The 20,584-nt window shown below is 43.9% G+C and overlaps 2 protein-coding genes and 1 pseudogene across 4 annotated transcripts; 2 read left to right on the top strand and 1 right to left on the bottom strand.

Annotated features, from left to right (window-relative positions):
* Window positions 1–31: 31 nt before the first annotated feature.
* Window positions 32–1,247, top strand: LOC116416793 (annotated as a pseudogene).
* Window positions 1,248–5,951: 4,704 nt separating this feature from the next.
* LOC100122083 (fatty acid synthase) lies at window positions 5,952–17,772 on the top strand. The gene is made up of 23 exons (XM_008205679.4): window positions 5,952–5,993; window positions 7,475–7,741; window positions 8,140–8,390; window positions 8,687–8,918; window positions 9,004–9,422; window positions 9,500–9,793; window positions 9,868–10,078; window positions 10,163–10,323; window positions 10,401–10,718; window positions 10,834–11,272; window positions 11,351–11,722; window positions 11,820–12,221; window positions 12,292–13,086; window positions 13,165–13,510; window positions 13,593–13,858; window positions 13,937–14,432; window positions 14,513–14,712; window positions 14,794–15,212; window positions 15,288–15,570; window positions 15,640–16,112; window positions 16,189–16,443; window positions 16,528–16,785; window positions 16,866–17,772. Exons 2-23 carry the CDS (start codon window positions 7,552–7,554, stop codon window positions 17,031–17,033), a joined length of 7,248 nt encoding a protein of 2,415 aa, XP_008203901.1. The 5' UTR covers window positions 5,952–5,993; window positions 7,475–7,551; the 3' UTR covers window positions 17,034–17,772.
* Window positions 17,604–20,510, bottom strand: LOC100678127 (probable WRKY transcription factor protein 1). 3 transcript variants are annotated; one of them, XM_016983863.3, is made up of 4 exons: window positions 20,023–20,510; window positions 19,261–19,555; window positions 18,905–19,177; window positions 17,610–18,735 (listed from the first exon to the last, which is right to left on the bottom strand). In XM_016983863.3, exons 2-4 carry the CDS (start codon window positions 19,551–19,553, stop codon window positions 18,474–18,476), a joined length of 828 nt encoding a protein of 275 aa, XP_016839352.1. In that variant the 5' UTR covers window positions 19,554–19,555; window positions 20,023–20,510; the 3' UTR covers window positions 17,610–18,473. The 3 variants fall into 3 exon arrangements, with proteins under 3 accessions (XP_031782349.1, XP_016839352.1, XP_003425791.1); XM_003425743.5 differs by having other exon boundaries at window positions 19,261–19,514; window positions 20,023–20,466; XM_031926489.1 differs by lacking the exon at window positions 20,023–20,510 and having other exon boundaries at window positions 17,604–18,735; window positions 19,261–19,562.
* Window positions 20,511–20,584: the final 74 nt, after the last annotated feature.

Genomic DNA, 20,584 nt, shown 5'->3' with positions numbered 1-20,584 from the left:
CATAGTAGCCAACCAAACGGTTCGCGGCGATTTGAGTTCTTTAACTTGGCTTGAAGGTTCTCTATGCCTAGACGAAAAGAATCTTGTAAGAATTGTATATTCCGCCATTAATTTCAGGTAATCATTTTTTAAAACAGGATTCTTAATTTTTTTTTTCATTCAGATAATGATTTTTTTCTGTAATTGATTTCAGAGATATTATGTTAGCCAGTGGCAAACTCGCTATGGACGTAATAAGCAAGAGCAGACTGGGTCAAGAATGCGTACTTGGATTTGAATACAGCGGTATAGAATCTACGGGTAGACGAATCATGGGTATGGTTGAGTGTCGTGTCTTGTCTAATCTTTGCGTAGAAGATCCCTATCTCTCTTGGGAGATACCGGAGAATTGGACATTTGAAGATGCTGCTACAGTACCTTGCATTTACGGCACTTCCTATTACGCATTATACCAAATCAGTATTACTTGAATAAATTGTGAAAACTAACTGTTTCATTTGCAGTTTAGGCCATAATTTATCTTAATTGCCTTACAGGGAAAATGAAGAAGGGCCATAAAGTTTTGATCCACGCCGACTCTGGCGGTGTCGGCCAAGCAGCAATCAATCTGGCTCTTCACGAAGGCTGTGAAGTCTTCACCACCGTTGGTACTCCGGACAAGCGTCAGTTTATACAAGAACACTTCCCGCAGATTCCGGATGATCACATTGGCAACTCACGTCATACTAGCTTCGAACAGATGATCCTGGAAAAAGCAGGTGGCAAGGGCGTCGACATCGTCCTCAACAGTCTCGCCGAGGAGAAACTTAGAGCATCCGTGGCTTGCTTGGCTTGGGGTGGCATGAATGAATAATCCCCTTGGCATTGGAGTGTTTCTTGAAGGAGGTCAGCTTCCACGGTGTTATGTTGCATAGCATAATTTCAGCAAAGCCAGCAGACAAAATCGAACTACAGAAGCTCATAGTCGATGGTTTAAAATCAGGAGCGATAAAACCTCTCGTTAGGTGAGGTCAAATCAATTAGTTATGAAATAAGAAACAATCATAATTTATATATAATTTATACATACTTCTACTCACTCATCAGAACCGTCTTCCCGAAAGATCAAGTGAAAGCAGCCTATCGTTACATGGCTGCAGGCAAGCACATTGGTAAAGTGGTGATCAGAATGTGCGAAAAAAACAGGACACTATAAACGGACCTTTCCCGTGCTTCCGTTCAAACATATTTGAATTAATCTCACGAGTTTTTTCGGTACACCGAGAAGTACTAGAATTTGATATATTCTGCTTCGCTTAATAGAGTCGTACGCTTTTTTAAAATCTATAAATAGTTGGTGTATAGTTTCGCAAAATTCCCACTTTTTCTCTAACAACTGTCTTATGGTTAACATTTGATCGCTCGTCGATCTGTTGCGCCGAAATCCGCACTGATAATCTCCTACTATATCTTTCGCGAATGGAGTGAGTCTAGCTTGTATTCTGTTTGACAGAACTTTGTAGCACGTTGCTAAAAGTGAGATACCCCTATAGTTATTGCAGTCTGTCTTATTTCCCTTTTTAAAAATCGGTATAATGATAGATTCCTTCCAATTTTCGGGTATTGTTTCATTTTTCCAGATGGCACATACTAGTTTATAGATTTTGAAAGTGAGCTCGACGCCCCCATATTTGAGTAACTCAGCTGGTATAGAGTCATTTCCCGCGGCTTTGTTGTTTTTTAGTTTTTTAATCGCGGCCTCTACTTCTTGGTAGCTCGGTTCCTCCACTTGGGGTTCAGCAGTGTGAATTTCGTCCCCTAATTCTTCGCTATTTTCGTGCACGTTTAATAATTTATCGAAATAATTTTTTCACAGCGACAGTAATTCGTTGTCATTTGTTACGAGGTCCCCGTTTTCGTCCTTCATCAATTGCGCTCTACTCCTAAAACCCTTTTAATCCCTCTGTACATTTCGCGGGGGTTATTTTCCTTATTGTTAGTTTCTATTCTCCTAATAAGATTCTTTTGATACTCCCGCTTCTTATTTCTATAGATCGCGCTCGTCTGTTTCCTTACGTTAGAATACTCTTCTACGGTCATATCGCTTCTATTTTGTAAGCTATCTAATTTAGCCTTTTTGCGCCTTTCAAACCAGAGTTCGCACTCTTCGTCAAATCATGGTTTGCTCTTTGGCTTTTTCTTTTTACCCAGTACTTTGTTCGCGGCCTCTTTTACCGTTTTTTCGATGTCCCCCCATAAGCTATTCGGTTCGTCATTCCCCTCCGACGATGTGTTTGCTTCTTTAAGTGCTAACGATGAATTGGAAAAATGCACGAGCTGGGAAGATAAATTAAAAACTTGTATTAAACACGTACTTGCTGATAAATATCACATGTCAGAACAAAGTCAAAAAGCAATATGTACAGCCGTCTACAAAAGATTGCTGGCGGCACAAAGTCACGACATTTCAATTCTTAAGCCGATCAGAGCGCCAATTATTTTAATTAAGCCTACAATGGCAAGCGTTCGCAACCCCAGTGAAGATTACGGACTGTCCAAAGTACAGTACTATTTTCTTTCAATATGTAGCATAAATATGATCTGTGATGTTTCTACCTGAATTGGTGTAATTGCTTAGAACGAAATAATTATAGGTAACAAGTAACAAAGTAGAAGTTTATCACGTAAAAGGAAACCACGTTACGATGCTTGATAGCGACAAGGTTGCAGCTGCTATCAATGGAGATGCTGTGGAAGATGCGGAATCGTTTAAAACGGAGATTATGAAAAAGTGAAAAACTAAGCTTATCTATTTTTCGACTATGTACTCTAGAAAAATTGTTTATCTATCTTGTGATTTTATACAATTTGATTAGTAAAAGCACAATATTACTTTTATTGACTCTCTATTTATTTTTCACAAAACTAATCATACAGCACATCGCGATTAATACCTTATTTCTTGAAATCAACAAAAATCCAATCTTTCGAATTGCAGCGGCACTTTGCTATATAGCAATGTAATATCAATAAAAAGTAAAACTCAGTTGAGAATTTCAAACATACATGAAAATCTGTATTGTGCATACGTAATTATAAAAACAAACTGCTTAAATATACAACCTTCCATATTTATTTGACTTCCAACAAGATTCTCTGCATACTTTTCATTTTAAAGTCACTGCAAGTCCACAAAACCGTATATTTTCTTTTAAAATTCGAATTCTTCGTATACGATGGAAAATAAAAACTATCGCAGGCGTTACTACTCACGACATAGAGAACGATGTACAATCGCTAATCGTAGATTGTAGTTATAGGTAAAGAGGAATGTAGGCATGTTAATGAAATCTGTATGCAGATCCAATTCGACATCCGGCAACCCTTGACACTGGTCAAAGCGAACCGTTCGCTGAGTCGCTCGACGATCGGTGCATATTCAATTGGGAATCTACGCTATGAAACGCTTATTTTCTGTACGCCGCACTAAAAACTGAAAAGCAGAGAAGGGACGAAGCGATGTGTTTACAGAACGAGCTCTATGAACTGAGAATCTTACTTCGATTGATAATGATTCGTTCTGTCAAACACGATCTGACGCCCCGTAAAAATTTTGTATATACTATCGGTTTTGTACAAAAGATTGTGACGCGAATCACAAATTTTAATCTGTCGATAAAAACGTTATTTTCGAGTATTTTTACTAGTTTTACTGAAAACGGCGAGTCATGTCAGACTGACACCAATTTACGTAGAAAGTACTGTAGACAGTTCAATACCAAAAAATACCTTTGTGTGCAAATAATATTTAAATGCTATCTACTTTGAACATAATATAATTTAATCAATTAAGCCTTTACTGAACCAAATGACAACGAATTACTGTCGCTGTGAAAAAATTATTTCGATAAATTATTAAACGTGCACGAAAATAGCGAAGAATTAGGGGACGAAATTCACACTGCTGAACCCCAAGTGGAGGAACCGAGCTACCAAGAAGTAGAGGCCGCGATTAAAAAACTAAAAAACAACAAAGCCGCGGGAAATGACTCTATACCAGCTGAGTTACTCAAATATGGGGGCGTCGAGCTCACTTTCAAAATCTATAAACTAGTATGTGCCATCTGGAAAAATGAAACAATACCCGAAAATTGGAAGGAATCTATCATTATACCGATTTTTAAAAAGGGAAATAAGACCGACTGCAATAACTATAGGGGTATCTCACTTTTAGCAACGTGCTACAAAGTTCTGTCAAACGTAATACAAGCTAGACTCACTCCATTCGCGGAAAATATAGTAGGAGATTATCAGTGCGGATTTCGGCGCAACAGATCGACGAGCGATCAAATGTTAACCATAAGACAGTTGTTAGAGAAAAAGTGGGAATTTTGCGAAACTATACACCAACTATTTATAGATTTTAAAAAAGCGTACGACTCTATTAAGCGAAGCAGAATGTATCAAATTCTAGTACTTCTCGGTGTACCGAAAAAACTCGTGAGATTAATTCAAATATGTCTGAACGGAAGCACGGGAAAGGTCCGAGTAGGCGATAATATATCAGAACGCTTCATGATACGCGATGGTTTAAAACAAGGGGGTGGGCTCTCCACGGTGCTGTTCAACTTAACGTTAGAGTATGCCGTTAGAAAAATGCAGGTTAGCCAGCTGGGCGCAACGCTTAATGGAACAACGCAGATACTAGGCTACGCAGATGATTTGGATATACTGGGGGATTGTAGGGAAACGGTAGCAAGAAACGCGGAAATCCTCATAAAAGCGGTGGGTTATACAGGGTTAGAAGTGAGTGAATCAAAAACAAAGTACATGATTGTGGATAAGCTAGGCATCTGCAGAGGGGAGGAAGATCTCAGAGTTGGGAATTTTACTTTTGAAAAGGTTAGCGAATTCATCTGGGTACGACCATAAATGATAGAAACGAGATTAATGTCGAAATAAATAAGAGACTCCATTCGGGTCTCCGTGCTTGCTTCTACGCCGTGAGTAATTTACTCAAGTCGAGGCTGTTGTCTAAAAACGTTAAAATAAGAATATACAGGACAGTAATACTGCCGGTGGTTCTGTACGGGTGCGAAACGTGGGCTTTACTAAGCAGGCGGACAACCGTTTTAGGGTATTTGAAAATAAAGTCTTGCGACAAATATACGGGCCGAAGAAAGATGATGAAACCCGGGAATGGAGGAGACTACACAATGATGAGTACAATCTGTACGCGTCACCAAATATTAACAGAATAATAAAATCGCGCAGATTGGGATGGGCAGGGCACGTAGCGAGAATGGGAGACGACCGTACGGCAGCGTGTGTCATAAAGGGCAGGCCGATGGTAGCGCGACCTCTAGGTAGACCTAGACGTAGATGGGAGGACAACGTAAAAGCGGATCTAGTAGAAATAGGACGGGTGGGTGTCCATCAGAGAGGTGCATCTTGGGTGAGGTTGACACAAGATAGGGCAGCGTGGAAGGCTTGCGTAGATGAGGCGATGAACTTTCGAGTTCCAAATGCCACGTAAAAAAAAGCCTTTACTGAACCGCTTTGATTCTATAATAATAACATACTTGATAAAAAAGTGATGATTAATACAAAAAAGAGTGAAAAAAAGCACTCAGAATTTTGAATCCAATTTTCACTACCAATAAATAAGGAAAAAATATGATTGAAAACTATATAAGTGTACCATCTATTTATTACAATGCGAGCTACGTACACGTTCAGATCAGTAGAATCTCCTCGGCACACTCGTGAGCTACTGTATCTACTATATGCTTAACGTATACCGGACATTGTTTTCGAAGAGCAAAATTCCGTAAATTGTAATAAGCGTGAGAATTCCGCGATTGTAGTCAATGACGATCTAGCGCAATAGGTATCAGGCGATATCTACTTGTTAATTCCTATTAGCGAACTACAACTCGCGTGGGCAATCGGTCGAGAATTATCGGCCAGTTTTGACGAATGCGCAAGGAAAGCGAGATAGGCTGACGCTCAAGGTACTTACTTATACAGGAATATTGTTTTCTGCTTGCATACTTTTAGTTTTCTGCTTGTTACCATTTTATTTGTCTCTAATCACACTGGCATCACGTGCGTGCGGAATGACTAGTCATTCGCGTTAGTTTGAAAGCATTTAAGATTATTTAAATTTAATTTTTCATGGATTTTGATTTGTTTTCTACGCAACCACGGGTGCGAATATTATGACAAAAAATAATAACAATAAAATTAAATTTGTTTCATTCACCGATCGTTAATAGAGCTATAGACAAATCATTCAAACCGTTCGAGTGATTTTTAATGGACGGGATGAGATTAAACAGATTTTTAGTATAGTACGTAATCTCATTAAATAATTCAGTTAAATAATGCTCAGCATTCATTACACTTCACTTTTTACATACAATACACAATAAATCCTTCGTGGAATTTAAATAACCGATGCGATATTACACAACGACGGTCGATGCCCCGAACCTTTCCATAACAAATACAAAGCCATTTAGCTAGATTCAAAGGTAGACGCACGTTTTATGAATGTAATTTTTCAATTACAAGCATGCATCGCTGTACACTTAGAGCATTTAATTTTAATGATTTAATTATTATTACTTTAAATATTTACAATTCTGCATAATCTCCAATGATTTAAAATTCAATTCAAAAGTCATGGGAAACTATGTTATATTGAAAACTTTGCACAGCCAAACAAAAATCACTTTCCGAAGCTTAAAAAGTAAAAAGCTTCCTAGCTTCGCTATCGAAGAATGACGTTTTGATTCGAGCCACGAATTTTCAATGACGAATATTGCATTGCAATACGGCCGTAAACGCGGTGTATGATTCACTAGCGACCCACAGTACTATATAGACGTTATCCGATTCATTTCTGAAAAAGATTGCTCTAATTTATAGGAAATTGACGAAAAATACGTATGTTAATTGTTTACCTTTCCTCGAATTGCGAGCGTCGGTCGCAGTCCAGTACAAAAAATGGCGAAGCCGATATCCGCCCGAGTAGTCTAGACACATGTCGTCCGCTCGGATCGTTCGAAAATGCTTAAATTTGAAAACGTAATTTCCTCGGCGAAGGCCCCTGCCGTACACAACGACGAGGAGAAACCGCTGTTATAAAAGGCCCCGAACCGGCGGCGCGGCGTTCAGTAGCGCGCTCGCGGTCTTCCACTACCACTCTGTACCGCCAGCCGCGAGGGCGTCTTCCTTCCTCTCTATTATACACCTATAATTAATTCTCCGAAACTTTCCACCTCACTCCTTATTATCAAAGCCTATCGTAATTCGATCCTTCAGGAATTCTCAAATCGACGCGTCCTCGAGAAATTATTCAAATTGCAGACTTTGGCCGCGTGCACGAACCGTCAAGACTAGTGATTTTAATTAAAAAAAAAAAATTTTTTTTTCTTATGTGGTGTAAAAAGTGAATCGGAATACACACGTATACAGTCAGTGTTTGTAGTCGCAGGACCGAAGGAAGCGTAGCAGTGCTGTTGACTTATATCTTGTGGAGACGATCTAGTAGTTGAGACAGTCAGGATGGCGGAGACGAAGGTCAACGGGGAGACCCGAGAGATCAAGAAGCTGAAGCGGGTGGCGCCTGAAGAGGAGATCGTCATCAGTGGTATCGCAGGTCGATTCCCTGATTCCAATGACATGAAGCACTTCCAGGAGAACCTCATGAACAAAGTCGATCTTGTTACCGATGATGATCGTCGTTGGAAGTTGGGTGAGTTATTCATACGGATTTTTAAAATTTATTTGAATTTTTTAAAACTTCATTACTTTGAGCGTCAATTTTGACCCGAATCTGGGGTTCATTTAACTTGTATTCTGTAAAATTGAAAGTTACAAGCACTAGTATTTATGGGTGTATGCATCGTGACTACGTGCAGTTCTAACGAATTTTAATCAGCTGAATCGTTTACGCATACAATGTCTTACTGGAAAATAGTCTTTCTCGCACGAATTGAATTCGAGTTCGATGGTTTTTTGCATGAGACGGAAAAAACAAGAAAGCCGCTTTTCTACCGTGCGCGTGGCATTACAAAGTCACGCGTGCCCTCACGTTACTCATAAATAATCATGCAGCGCAACGACTTGCGTAAAATCTGGATGTACTTGCAGATCACCCCGAGATCCCGCAAAACACGGGCAAGGTGAACAATGTGGAAAAATTCGACGCCCTCTTCTTCGGCGTGCACTTCAAGCAGGCCCACACCATGGACCCTATGTGTCGTATGCTGCTCGAGCACGCGTACGAGGCGATCGTCGACGCGGGTGTCAACCCCAAACAAATGCGCGGCTCCCGATGCGGTGTCTTCATCGGCGCCTGTTTCTCCGAGTCCGAGAAAACCTGGTTCTACGAAAAGCTCCAGGTAAGAATCATCGGCGCGTATTTATGGTAATGACTGTTATTCAATTGTACAAGACTATGTAATAAAAAAATCGATCCGAGTAAATATTCATCGGGCGATCGGCGCGATGTATATTCATGAAAGCGCTCGGCTTCGCTTCGGTTACAAATGTATGCCGAGTAGTGGACACGGGTCGTTACGTAAGCCTCGTCGTCGATTCCCCGAAACTGAATTAACTTTAGAGAGCAATTAAAATTCCCCCTCGGCTGCAATTCGCTGTGAGATGATGATTCAAACAAATATTATGTTAAAAATAGGTGAACGGTTTCGGTATCACCGGCTGCAGTCGTGCCATGTTGGCGAACCGCATCTCGTACTGGCTGGGCGTCACCGGTCCCAGCTACTCCGTCGACTCGGCTTGTAGCTCCAGTCTCTTCGCCATGGAACACGCCTACAGAGCGATTCGCGATGGACTCTGCGACTCAGCGCTCGTGGGCGGCGCCAATCTTTGCCTCCATCCGTACGTCTCGCTTCAGTTCTCCCGTCTCGGTGAGTCATAGCTCTGTTAATCAAACTGAAATTTTCACACGTTCAGAGTAGCGAGATCTTATTTGAATGATCGTCAAAAATACAGGTGTACTATCTCCGGACGGTCGCTGCAAGTCCTTCGACGATTCGGCCAATGGTTACGCCCGTAGCGAGGCCATCTCGATGGTGTTCCTGCAGAAGGCCAAGGACGCGAAGCGTATCTACGCCACCTTCGTTCACGCCAAAACGAACTGCGACGGTTTCAAGGAGCAGGGTATCACTTTCCCCTCGAGCATCATGCAGGGCACTCTCCTCAAGGAGTTCTACGAGGAGATCGGCGTACCGCCGACGAGCTTGAGCTACATCGAGGCTCACGGTACCGGTACCAAGGTCGGAGATCCCGAGGAGGTCAACGCCCTCGACCGAGTCTTCTGCACCGGTCGCTCCGAGCCTCTCTGGGTCGGATCCATCAAGTCGAATTTGGGACACTCCGAGCCTGCCAGTGGTCTCTGTTCCATTGCCAAGGTGAGATTCCGAATGTACATCGTATTATTTAACATTCTCTTCGAAGATCGTTACTGATGACTCGATTTTGTCGAAAGGTGGTGATCGGCATGCATACCGGACTCATCCCGCCCAATCTGCACTTCAAGAAAATTCGTCAGGGCATCAAAGCTCTGGAAGAGGGCAGGTTGAAGGTCGTCACTGATCCCACACCCTGGGATGGTGGTTACGCCGGTATCAACTCCTTCGGTTTCGGTGGTGCCAACGCTCACGTTTTGCTCAAGTCCCACGAGAAGGAGAAGGTCAACAATGGACTTCCCAACGACGACCTGCCACGTGTCGTCGCTGTGTCCGGTCGCACGGAGCACGCCATAAAAGTTCTCTTAGACGATGTAAGTATATAGCGATATAATTATTTAGTGATCTAGTTATATGCGAGTTTTACAACGTGAACGTCGATTTTCAGCTCGAGAGCAGGCCTGTCGACATTGAGTACGTGAGACTCCTGCACAACATTCACTCGGAAGAGATCGGCAGTCACCTCTACAGAGGATACACCGTTTTGCCGCCGCGTGGACTCGTCAAGAACCCCGTCAGGGAGATCGCTAACTACTTGGGAAATAAGAGGCCCGTGTGGTTTGTCTTCTCTGGAATGGGCTCTCAATGGCCAGGAATGGGTAAGGATCGGTATAATATTCCGTATCATTTCAAGTTCCTAGGGTGTCATAATTACCGATCGCTTTTATTATTTTGCTGAACAGGAGAAGCATTGATGCGCCTGCCAGTATTCGCTGCGGCGATCAAGAAGTGCGACGCAGTGCTGAAACCTCGTGGTATCAACATCGTTGACATCATCACGAACAAGGACCCGAAGACCTTCGACAACATTCTCAACTCGTTTGTTGGAATCGCTGCCGTTCAGGTAAAGACATGCTCGGCCACCCTCATAGCCTTACTTACCTAGATGGACTTTAAACACCGATGTTCATAATTTCGCAGATCGGTCTCGTGGATGTTCTGAAATCGGTAGGCATCGAGCCCGACAACATTATCGGTCACTCGGTAGGAGAACTGGGTTGCGCCTATGCCGATGGCTGCTTCACCGCCGAGCAGATGATTCTGTCAGCGTACTCGCGAGGTGTGGCCTCCATCGAGTCTAAGATTATACAAGGTTCCATGGCTGCCGTTGGTCTCGGCTACAACGAGATCAAGAGCATGTGCCCTCCGGACATCGAAGTCGCATGCCACAACGCCGCCGATAGCGCGACCATCAGTGGACCTGCAGAGTCCTTGAAGGCTTTCGTCGCTAAGCTTCAGGTGAGTTTCGAGACTTTTTTTTGAAGATCAAGCTCTAACAAGTAGAAAACGTTTCGTTTAGTCGGCCGCCGATCATAGAAATTAATAAAATCTTCCGTTTGTTCGTTCGTTCCAGGCAAACAACATTTTCGCCAAGGAAGTGAATTGTAGCAACATCCCGTACCACAGCCGTTACATCGCTCCAGCTGGACCCAAGCTTCTCGCTTACCTGCAGAAGGTTATCCCAGAACCGAAGCCCCGTAGCTCCAAATGGTTGAGCACTTCGGTGCCGCGCAGCAAGTGGGACACCGCTGCAGCTCGTCTCTGTTCGGCCGAGTACCACACCAACAATCTCCTCAGCTCGGTGCTGTTCGAGGAAACGTCTGCTCTCATCCCCAAGGATGCCATCTGCATTGAAATCGCACCCCATGGTCTTCTTCAGGCCATCCTCCGTAGATCTCTCGCACCAACTGTGAGCAACATTGCTCTGACCAAGCGAGGTCACGCCGACAACGTGGAGATGCTGGCTCAGGCTCTTGGAAAGATGTACAATGCTGGACTCCAGCCGCAGTTGCGTAAGTTTAGCGAAGAAAAATAATTTTTTTTTTTCTATAAAAAAAATCAGATATTTAAATGGCATTATTTTTACTCAGACGAACTCTACCCGCACGTCGCCTTCCCGGTGAGCCGTACTACTCCCATGATCTCGCCGCTCGTCAAGTGGGAGCACTCCGACGACTGGTACGTCACGTCCTACAGAATGCAAGAGAAGATCACTTCTGGAGAGCGTGTGGTAGAGGTGACTCTCGCCGACGAGGACTTTGAGTTCGTTGCCGGTCACGTAATCGACGGCAGGAACCTCTTCCCTGCTACCGGATACCTCGCCCTCATCTGGGAGACCATCGGTATGATGCGCGGAGAACTGTACACTGAGGTCTCCGTCATCTTCGAGGACGTCAAGTTCCTCAGAGCTACCACTGTGCCTAAGGATGGCACCGTTGACTTCACTCTCATGGTTCAGAAAGGTATGGTTTTGGAAAAAAAACTTGGAGCGATGTCTGACCTAACATGCGTTTGTCTACTTGTAATCCGATTTGACTGAATAACTTTTTGTCGCTTCAGGATCCGGCAGGTTCGAGGTCGTCGAAGGTGGTGTAGCCGTCGTCACTGGCTACGTCCGCGCGTCCAGTAACCCAGCCGACGAGAAGGTCAACCCAGCCCTGCTCGCAACTGACAACGACGATGATGAGTGCATGACCACTCGTGACGTCTACAAGGAGCTACGACTCAGAGGCTACCACTACAGTGGCCTCTTCCGTAGTGTCAAGAGGGCTACGATCACCGGTAGCAAGGGACACCTCGCCTGGCACAACAACTGGGTCGCCTTCATGGACAACATGCTGCAGATGCAGATCCTCGGCGCCGACACTCGTGGTCTCTTTGTCCCCACTGGAATCCAGAAACTGGTCATCGACACCAAGAGCCATCTCAACCAGATTCGTGCCATGGACGAAGAGAACAAAGGTAGGCTAATGTTGGAAAAGCTTTGAACGCGATATTATTTTTTATTCTGAAATACCGATTCCTCTTGCAGAATTCCCCGTCTATGTGAACAAGACCCTCGACGTGATCGTGTCCGGTGGTGTGGAGATCCGTGGTCTGAAAGCCAGTGCTATCTCCCGTCGTAAGCCAGCCGGTGAACCAGTACTCGAGGAGTACAAATTCATCGCAAACATCGACCGCGCTGAGACGTCGATGCGTGACGCCATCCGTATGGCGACCCACTTCGGACTGGAGAACCATCTTGGTATCAAAGTCAAGACCGTTGAACTCATCGAGGAGTCAGACCGCGTGGAGGTGGACCAACTCGTGTCTAATCTGATAGCCGATGCTCTGGGCGATATGCCACTGATCCAGGCGGACATTAACATCATAGGAAACGAACTCGTCTACGAGGAAGGCGAGATCCCAGCTAACATCACCGTGGGCGATGTCAAGAAGTTCGGCGCCGACACCAATGCAGTTCTGGCTGTAGGTCACAAGGTCCTCACGCCCGAACGCGCCGCGAACCTCGGCGTCCTGTCGACGGCTGTCGAAGAAGGCGGATTCATACTGTCTCGCGAGAGCCTGGAGACTGACTCAAAGCAGATCGACGAGTACGCACTGAGCAAGGGATTATGTGTTCTGCTGGAGAAGAAGGTCGGCAACGAGCTGCTTGTGCTGCTGAGAAAACGCCCCAAGCAGGTCAGGAAGACGCTGGTCATCAATATCAGCAACGACAGGTTTGACTGGGTCGACGAGATGAAGAAGATCATGAAGGAGGAGCTTGAAAAGGAGAACCCTGGCAACACCAGGATCCTCTACGTTAGCCAGGGAGACTTCGAAAACGGTACGATTGGTTCACCGTTATCATAATAATTTAGTGTTCGATCGATGTTTTGATTTTATGATTTTGCGATGATCGCAGGTCTGGTCGGCTACATCAACTGTCTGCGAAAGGAACCCGGCGGCGAAATCGTCCGCGGTATCCTGATCCAGGATCCAAAGGCACCCAAATTCTCTCTTCAAGATCCGCTGTACACCAAGGAGTTACAAAAGGACTTGGCGGTATCCGTACTGCGCCCCAACGGAGTTTGGGGATCGTACAGGCACTTGCCACTTCCGCCTCTCGAGCCCAAACCCGTCCGTCATGCCTGGGCTAACCAGATCGTACGTGGTGACCTCAACTCGCTCAGCTGGCTCGAGGGACCGATTCCACTCGGCTTCCAGAGCGATGACCTTGTCACTGTCGTCTACTCATCCATCAACTTCAGGTAGGAATTTTCCCTTATCTCGTAAATTAAAAATTAACTAAGCGAACTGCATATCTAATATTGCCGATTCCTTTTTCTGCAGAGATGTCATGTTGGCCACCGGTAAGCTCGCCGTGGAGGTCGTCGCCAAGACCAGACAGGCTCAAGAGTGTGTGTTAGGTTTTGAATACTGCGGTATCACCTCCAAGGGCAGACGCATCATGGGTATGATCGACAACAAGGCCATGACCAACCTCTGCATTTGCGATCCCGATCTCTCCTGGGACATCCCAGAGAGCTGGAGTCTCGAGGACGCGGCTACCGTTCCTTGCGTCTACGGTACCTGTTACTACGCTCTGTACCTCAGCGGTAAGCATCTAACTCAACTCTACACGATCATCCAGGGTTTACAGAAAAACTTGAAACGCGTGTCTTTCATCGTTTCAGGTAAAATGAAGAAGGGCGACAAGGTCCTGATCCACGCTGGTACCGGAGGTGTTGGTCAGGCTGCTATCACTTTGGCTCTGTTCGAGGGCTGCGAGGTCTTCACCACCGTTGGTACCCCGGAGAAGCGTCGCTTCATTCTCGAGAACTTCCCCCAGATTCCAGAGGACCACATCGGCAACTCTCGTGACACCAGCTTCGAGCAGATGATCCTCCGTCAGACTAATGGCCGAGGTGTCGACATCGTCCTCAACAGTCTTGCCGAGGAGAAGCTCCAAGCTTCGGTCAGGTGTCTCGCGAACGGCGGTCATTTCCTCGAGATCGGTAAGTTCGATCTTGCCGCTAACAACCCTCTGGGTATGGAGTGCTTCCTCAAGGAGATCAGCTTCCACGGTATCATGTTGGACAACCTGTTCAACGCTACCAGCACCCAGAAGCGCGGCTTGAGAGATATGATGAGCAAGGGATTAAAGAACGGAGCTATCAAGCCACTCACGAGGTGAGGATCGAAATGTAAAAAATTATTGAAAGGATTGGTATGAAGAAGAGTTTAACGGAATTCGATTTGTTTTATCGTAGGACGGTCTTCCCCAAGGATCAAATCGAAGCTGCCTTCCGTTACATGGCTGCAGGAAAGCACATCGGTAAAGTGATCATCAAGGTTCGTGATGAGAAGGAATCACCAAACGAACTCATGCTGGCCTTGCCGCGATTCTACTGTCTGCCAGACCGCAGTTACATCATCTTCGGTGGTCTTGGTGGTTTCGGTCTTGAATTGGGTAATTAAAATTCATCCTTTATCCTCAGAGCGATTTCTGCACATTTCGTCTGACCAATCAATTTTTAACGATTTCCCACAGCCGACTGGTTGGTACTTCGTGGAGCCAAGAATCTAGTCATCACCTCGCGTACTGGTATCCGCAACGGTTATCAGAAGATGCGCATCGAGTTGTGGCGAGGCTACGGAACAAACGTTGTCATCGTCGCGGACAAGGATGCCTCGAAGCGCGACGAATGTCAATCGATCATCGAAACCGCTGCCAAACTCGCCCCAGTCGATGCCATCTTCAACTTGGCTGTAGTACTGAAGGATGCGGTCTGGGACAACCAGACGCCCGAGACCTTCGAGGAATCGTTCAAGGCCAAGGCCTGGTCCACTAAACATCTTGATGTGCTGACCAGGAAACTGTGCCCCAAGCTCAGACAGTTCGTCGTCTTCTCGTCGGTCTCCTGCGGTAGAGGAAACGCTGGTCAGACCAACTACGGAATGTCCAACTCTGTAAGTTAGTTTGCCTCGAAAAATTCATAACTTTATGCAGCGTCAATGACAACATCCATTATCGTTTTTAACTAGGTGATGGAGAGAATCTGCGAGAGGCGCGCAACCGAAGGTCTGCCCGGATTGGCCGTACAGTGGGGAGCGATCGGAGACGTCGGTCTGGTCGCCGACATGCAGGAGGACAACAAGGAACTGGTCATCGGCGGCACCCTCCAGCAGAGGATATCCTCGTGCTTGCAGGAACTCGACGGCTTCCTACGACAGAACTCGCCGATCGTGTCCAGTATGGTCGTCGCTGAGAAGAGGGCGGGAGGCTCCGGTGCCCTCAACGTCGTCGACACCGTTCTCAACATTATGGGTTAGTTGTACACAACGTTATATTGATCGTGAACTCGAACCAACTCTAAAACCTCGCGATTGTCAATAGGTCTGAAGGATCTGAAGACAGTGAGTCCGCACACGTCTCTCGCCGAGTTGGGAATGGACTCTATGATGGCTGTGGAAATCAAGCAGACACTGGAGCGCGAGTTCGAGATCTTCTTGACGGCCCAGGACATCCGCGGTCTGAACTTCGCCAAGCTCCAAGAGATGCAATCCAAGGATGCCGATAGCAACAAGAAGCGCGGCGGTGGGGCTGATGGCGAAGTCGAGATCCTCACAGGCATGAAGCTCCTGGTGCGCATAGTCGGCGACCAAGTGCCCAACCCCCAAACCTGCTACCAGCTCGAGACCAAGAACGAGGAGAGGTCCGAGATATTCCTTATACCCGGTATCGAGGGTGTCGGTACCGTTTTCAATAATCTCGCGCCCAAGATCAAGGCGCCGGCCTCTTGTTTACAACTTGGAGTGGAAAACAACGAGGAAAAATCCATCGATGCTATGGCTGATAAATTGCTGCCGGTATGTGACTTTTCTTTTTGATGACCAAGACTTGGACAATCGTATCATCTGCAATCTCTTTGTTTCCTCATTTCAGCACATACTCGAAAGGAGCAAAGATCGACGAGACTTCACTGTGGTGGGCTACTCGGTCGGTTCGTTGGTCGCTATCGAATTGGTGAGAAGACTCGAGGCACGCGGAATGAGCGGTAAACTGATTCTCCTCGACGGTGCTCCGGATATGTTGAAACTACTCCAGAGCCAACAGCTAGCATCCAACAGCGACGAGGAACTTCAGAGTAACGTCCTGCTCGGCATGATGGACATTCTATCGCCTTCCAGCAGTGCGGAGGTGAATATTTTACTTCTTAAATAACGAATTGCGAGCTTTCTGAAATGAAACTTTTAAATATACCTACACGTTTGTCAATTACAGCTTGTGGTCGAGCTGGAGAAGACCAGCGGCTGGGATAACAAACTCCAGGTGTTCCTGGCGCGAGTAAGCGACCATTTAGGAGAGTTCGGTTGGACTAAAGAAGGAGCAGCGTCACTCTGCACGTCTATTTACAATCGTTTAATCGCTGTCCATGATTACGACGTGTCAACCCTTTCACCCCTCAAAACACCCATCGTTCTGCTCAAACCCACGGCGCCGACTCTACGCTCCGTCGACGAGGACTATGGTCTCGGCACGGTATAGAATAGTTACATTGAAAAAAAAAAATAAAAGCAGAACCAAAAAACATGCCAGTAATAATTTTTAATTATTTTCAGATAACGAAAGAAAAAGTTGAGATCCACTACATTGAGGGCAATCACGCAACGATCCTGGAAAACAACAAACTCGCGATGGTCATCAACGGCGAGCCGATTGAAGACGCGGACGAATTTAAAGCACAGATAATGGACGGAGCCTCCAAGCTTGCAACCCTGATGTCGTGAATACGCCAGGAGACAACTGCTGGTGCGAATTAGGAGAGGAATCAATGCCGGGTTTCACGCAGTCAATGTTTGTTTCGTGACAGTTATTATCTTGCGCGTGAACTCGTATCTATCTTTAATCTTGCATTGTTCCAAAGAGAGGACGTATGAATACTTGTAGAAATAGAAGGAAAATTTAGTTTTTACGTGTAAAGGAAAGATCGTACGTGTAATCTGAAATTAATTATAACTGACAAATGTTATGAATCTGAAATTTGTGCAACGTAAATAAATAAGTGTAACGTACCATATGCTAATAACAACCCAACGAGAACGTCTTGCATGCGTCTCATTCGTTTCATCGTGAAATTTCGAGTTTGGAGAGGTCAGTTCGATTTACATTCTAATCGCAATAAATCAATAGCAATTATAGGTGATATGACTCAAGAAAATGTCTGGCCATATACAAATGTAAGAGTTCAAATTTAAACGATTACTGCAGAACGAAAGATATCTTTCATGATTTTAATTTTAGTGTAGCTATATTTTATAAGGAATTGGTAGAAATGAAGGAAGAAGTTATTAAAACGCTTTTTCTATCAAATGTTTGTTTTAATTGCACGACTTATTCATACAAACACGACAATCATCGAACTTCAATTAGAAGTATAACAAAGATTTTTAAATATGAGTAATATGTACAAGATATAAGTCTTGGCTCGAAGAAACACATTTTCAAAATAAAGGCATTCTCAATCATGAAGAAATTTGTTGTTACTGATATACGTGTTATCTCGTTTCGTAAACTTTCACATACAAATTTGACACTCTAATAAAACTACAAGCTTTCCTTATATACACAAAAAAAGTTAGTAACTCGCTTATGCTTCCATTCAAATGCTCGCATTCCATTCTCGATAAACATCCAAAAAACTAAATTGATCCACAACCAATTAAAAGATGTCTAATCACTTAATCACTTTAATGGGCAGTTTAAGAATTGGTCGAAGAAGTTAATTTGAACACATATATCCGCATCCGTGAAAAAAAAAACTGTATTGTTAATTTTTCTTTTGATATTGCACAATCATTTCACTTCGTCCTAAAATTTTTACTCAGTCTGTATATTATATGAGTTTATAAAAACCAGAAATTTGTGTATCAATAAAATTATTAGGCTCCAAGTTGCATTACTTGTAGTAAAATCGGAACTGAGTGAAAATGTTTAAACTTATTGAGGAAATGAGATTATCATCTATATAGCAACCTTATGGTTCATCACTTTTACTTTCTTAAAATACTAAATAAATTTACTGAGCATCTTTTTTTAAGATATTATCAGTACGAAACTTTTCGATCTTAATTCTACTTTAAATTACATACGAATCGGTAAAGCATATTATGAGGCGATAACAAAAAATGAACAATGAATATCGATGAAAATGTTCAGACAACAAAAAGTTAAAGATCCATTGGTTCAAGAGTTGGATCAGAGATATTTACATCCATTGTCTGATTTAGATTTGGAATGCTCTCATTATTATTATTGTTGCTGTTGTTGTTGTTGTTGTTATTATTATTATTTATGCTGCTGACATCCATACCGTTGTTGTTGCTGTCGTCGGAAGAGGGAATAGGCGTCGGCGTGTCCCTTGGAGTTGGTAAAATGCGTAAATGTTTGTTTGGTGGTTCCCAAAGTACTAAAGCCATGGAGGGCCTCTCCCTGAAAGAGAAAACCTTATCCAGCTTTACTTTCCCTAATTAAAAAATTTTATTGTGCTCAACAAAAAAAAAAAGAACTTGAATGATTCTTATAACACTACCTAGACTAAAAATAAAACAGCAACAATTACAATATATGAATAAAGAATTAATAAAAACTAGAAACTTACAATTTTGATAACAAGCTTGATGGAAGGATTGGCTCTTGTTGCAGTCTTTTGAGTTCTTCTGATATAACTAGTCTTGGATGATCATTGTTTTCATCAGCATCTACTGTATTGGGCATATCCATTTCTGCATTTGTCGCAAATTGCCCTGTACTTTGCCTAGCTGCTGATGTTGAAGGACCTGGATCTTGAGCATTAGCAGCATTAGGACTAATATACAAACCACGAAAATGTTGTGCCATCTTTTCCTCTGTAATAAACTGTTTTGTTGGCCGTCTGAAATTTAAAGAACATTAAATGAATTATATATTTCATCCTTTTAATCAATAAAGTTACTGATCAAATTTCTAGATACTTACGTGTCAACAACATCTGGAGTTTCCAATTTACGTTTCTGATGAACTAGTGGTCCAAATGGTTGTAGAGGCCTCTCTCCAGTAAACCTCACCAGATCTGGTTGTTGGAAGGACGGTATGCTCCAAGGCATTGACATTGGAGGCACTTGTGGCATCCTTAGCCATTGCGACTCGTTCTGTGGAGTAGTGCTCTGGTGGCTCATTGTATGTTGGAATATGGACTGTGGTGTATGAAGATGTGTTCCGCCCATGGCATTCTGAACCGCAGAAGGTACTGAGTAAAATTGCGTAGACATATCTGGCATAATGCAAATAAGATTTAGAGACAATCGACGATACTTTATCCCTTTGCATGGACTTTGATCTGCATTTTTATTGCTTAATTTGTAAGAAAAGCACACTGATTTGATCAAAATCCATGAATTTTCAAAATTTCACACAGAACATTTAATTTTGGACAGATAGAGACATAGCAGACGATTGACATAGTATATCATATGTTTGACTGACTGGTGAAAGCTTGAATTATCCAAAAAGAAATATTGACTTTTGTCTCATTAATCTTAGTAGCTCTTCTATGCCCTGAGAAAATTCAATAGATTGTTAAATTGAAATTTTTTCACATATAACAAAAAGAAACTGCGCCGCTACGCTATAGTAAAAGATCAATTTTTAGTCTAGCGAATGTTCACTTGTGTGCAGGCATAGAGTCGGCTCGCAATAGCTTTCGCAAAAGAAAAACAAACGATCTAAGAATTTACATACTGGCATCGAAGGCACGCCAGGCGCTTCTTTGGTCGGTGCAGCCAGAATCTCGTAGATGTTGTAAACCTTTTGTATGACGCCCGATATATATATATGTATTCCAGAAGTCTCCCGCAATATCTCCGAACTTGGCTTTCGGGCTAACCAAACAATGCGAGTTCTCAGGCGTTCTTCTTTTGCAGCACAAAAGATCTAACAAATTTAATCACGGCTTTTGTTGTTGCTCCACTTAAGAAAGCACCAGATCCGCAACCTATATTGTTGTTACTCGTGGGTATACCTATATTTAGACAAAGTGTAAGCAAAGCTGGGTATCTGAAATGGCTCCTCCGCGGAGAAATCTCTAGAGTGCGTGTTCACTTCACAGTCTCGCGACTCAATTGTGAATGTACAGTGTGGTAGACGAGGCAGGTCAGGCAGGCAGGCCGCAGGGGCTGGTGTACTGGTGTTGGTGCGTGTATGGTACGTGCGGCTGCGCACATCGACGCTTCGAGTATTTTCTGGCTAATTCCCGTGAGTTCGTGCTCGTAGTTGCTTTCTCTTGTTGAATGGCGAGAAATGG

This window comes from Nasonia vitripennis, chromosome 3 (genome assembly GCF_009193385.2).
Source record: "Nasonia vitripennis strain AsymCx chromosome 3, Nvit_psr_1.1, whole genome shotgun sequence".
Lineage (NCBI taxonomy): Eukaryota > Metazoa > Arthropoda > Insecta > Hymenoptera > Pteromalidae > Nasonia > Nasonia vitripennis.
The sequence above is the reverse complement of the archived record's forward strand: the minus strand, read 5'-3'. Positions and strand labels throughout refer to the sequence as shown.

What these genes read in the sequence shown, in the direction of transcription:
- LOC100678127 (XM_031926489.1), bottom strand. Translation starts at nt 19,562, where the DNA reads ATGCCAGATATGTCTACGCAATTTTACTCAGTACCTTCTGCGGTTCAG. An exon ending in ACTCCAGATGTTGTTGACAC is followed by an intron (nt 19,178 to 19,260) that starts GTAAGTATCTAG and finishes TTTAAATTTCAG; the next exon opens with ACGGCCAACAAAACAGTTTA. An exon ending in TCAAGCTTGTTATCAAAATT is followed by an intron (nt 18,736 to 18,904) that starts GTAAGTTTCTAG and finishes TTTCTCTTTCAG; the next exon opens with GGAGAGGCCCTCCATGGCTT.
- LOC100122083 (XM_008205679.4), top strand. Translation starts at nt 7,552, where the DNA reads ATGGCGGAGACGAAGGTCAACGGGGAGACCCGAGAGATCAAGAAGCTG. An exon ending in GGTTCTACGAAAAGCTCCAG is followed by an intron (nt 8,391 to 8,686) that starts GTAAGAATCATC and finishes TGTTAAAAATAG; the next exon opens with GTGAACGGTTTCGGTATCAC. An exon ending in TGGTTTCGGTCTTGAATTGG is followed by an intron (nt 14,713 to 14,793) that starts GTAATTAAAATT and finishes GATTTCCCACAG; the next exon opens with CCGACTGGTTGGTACTTCGT.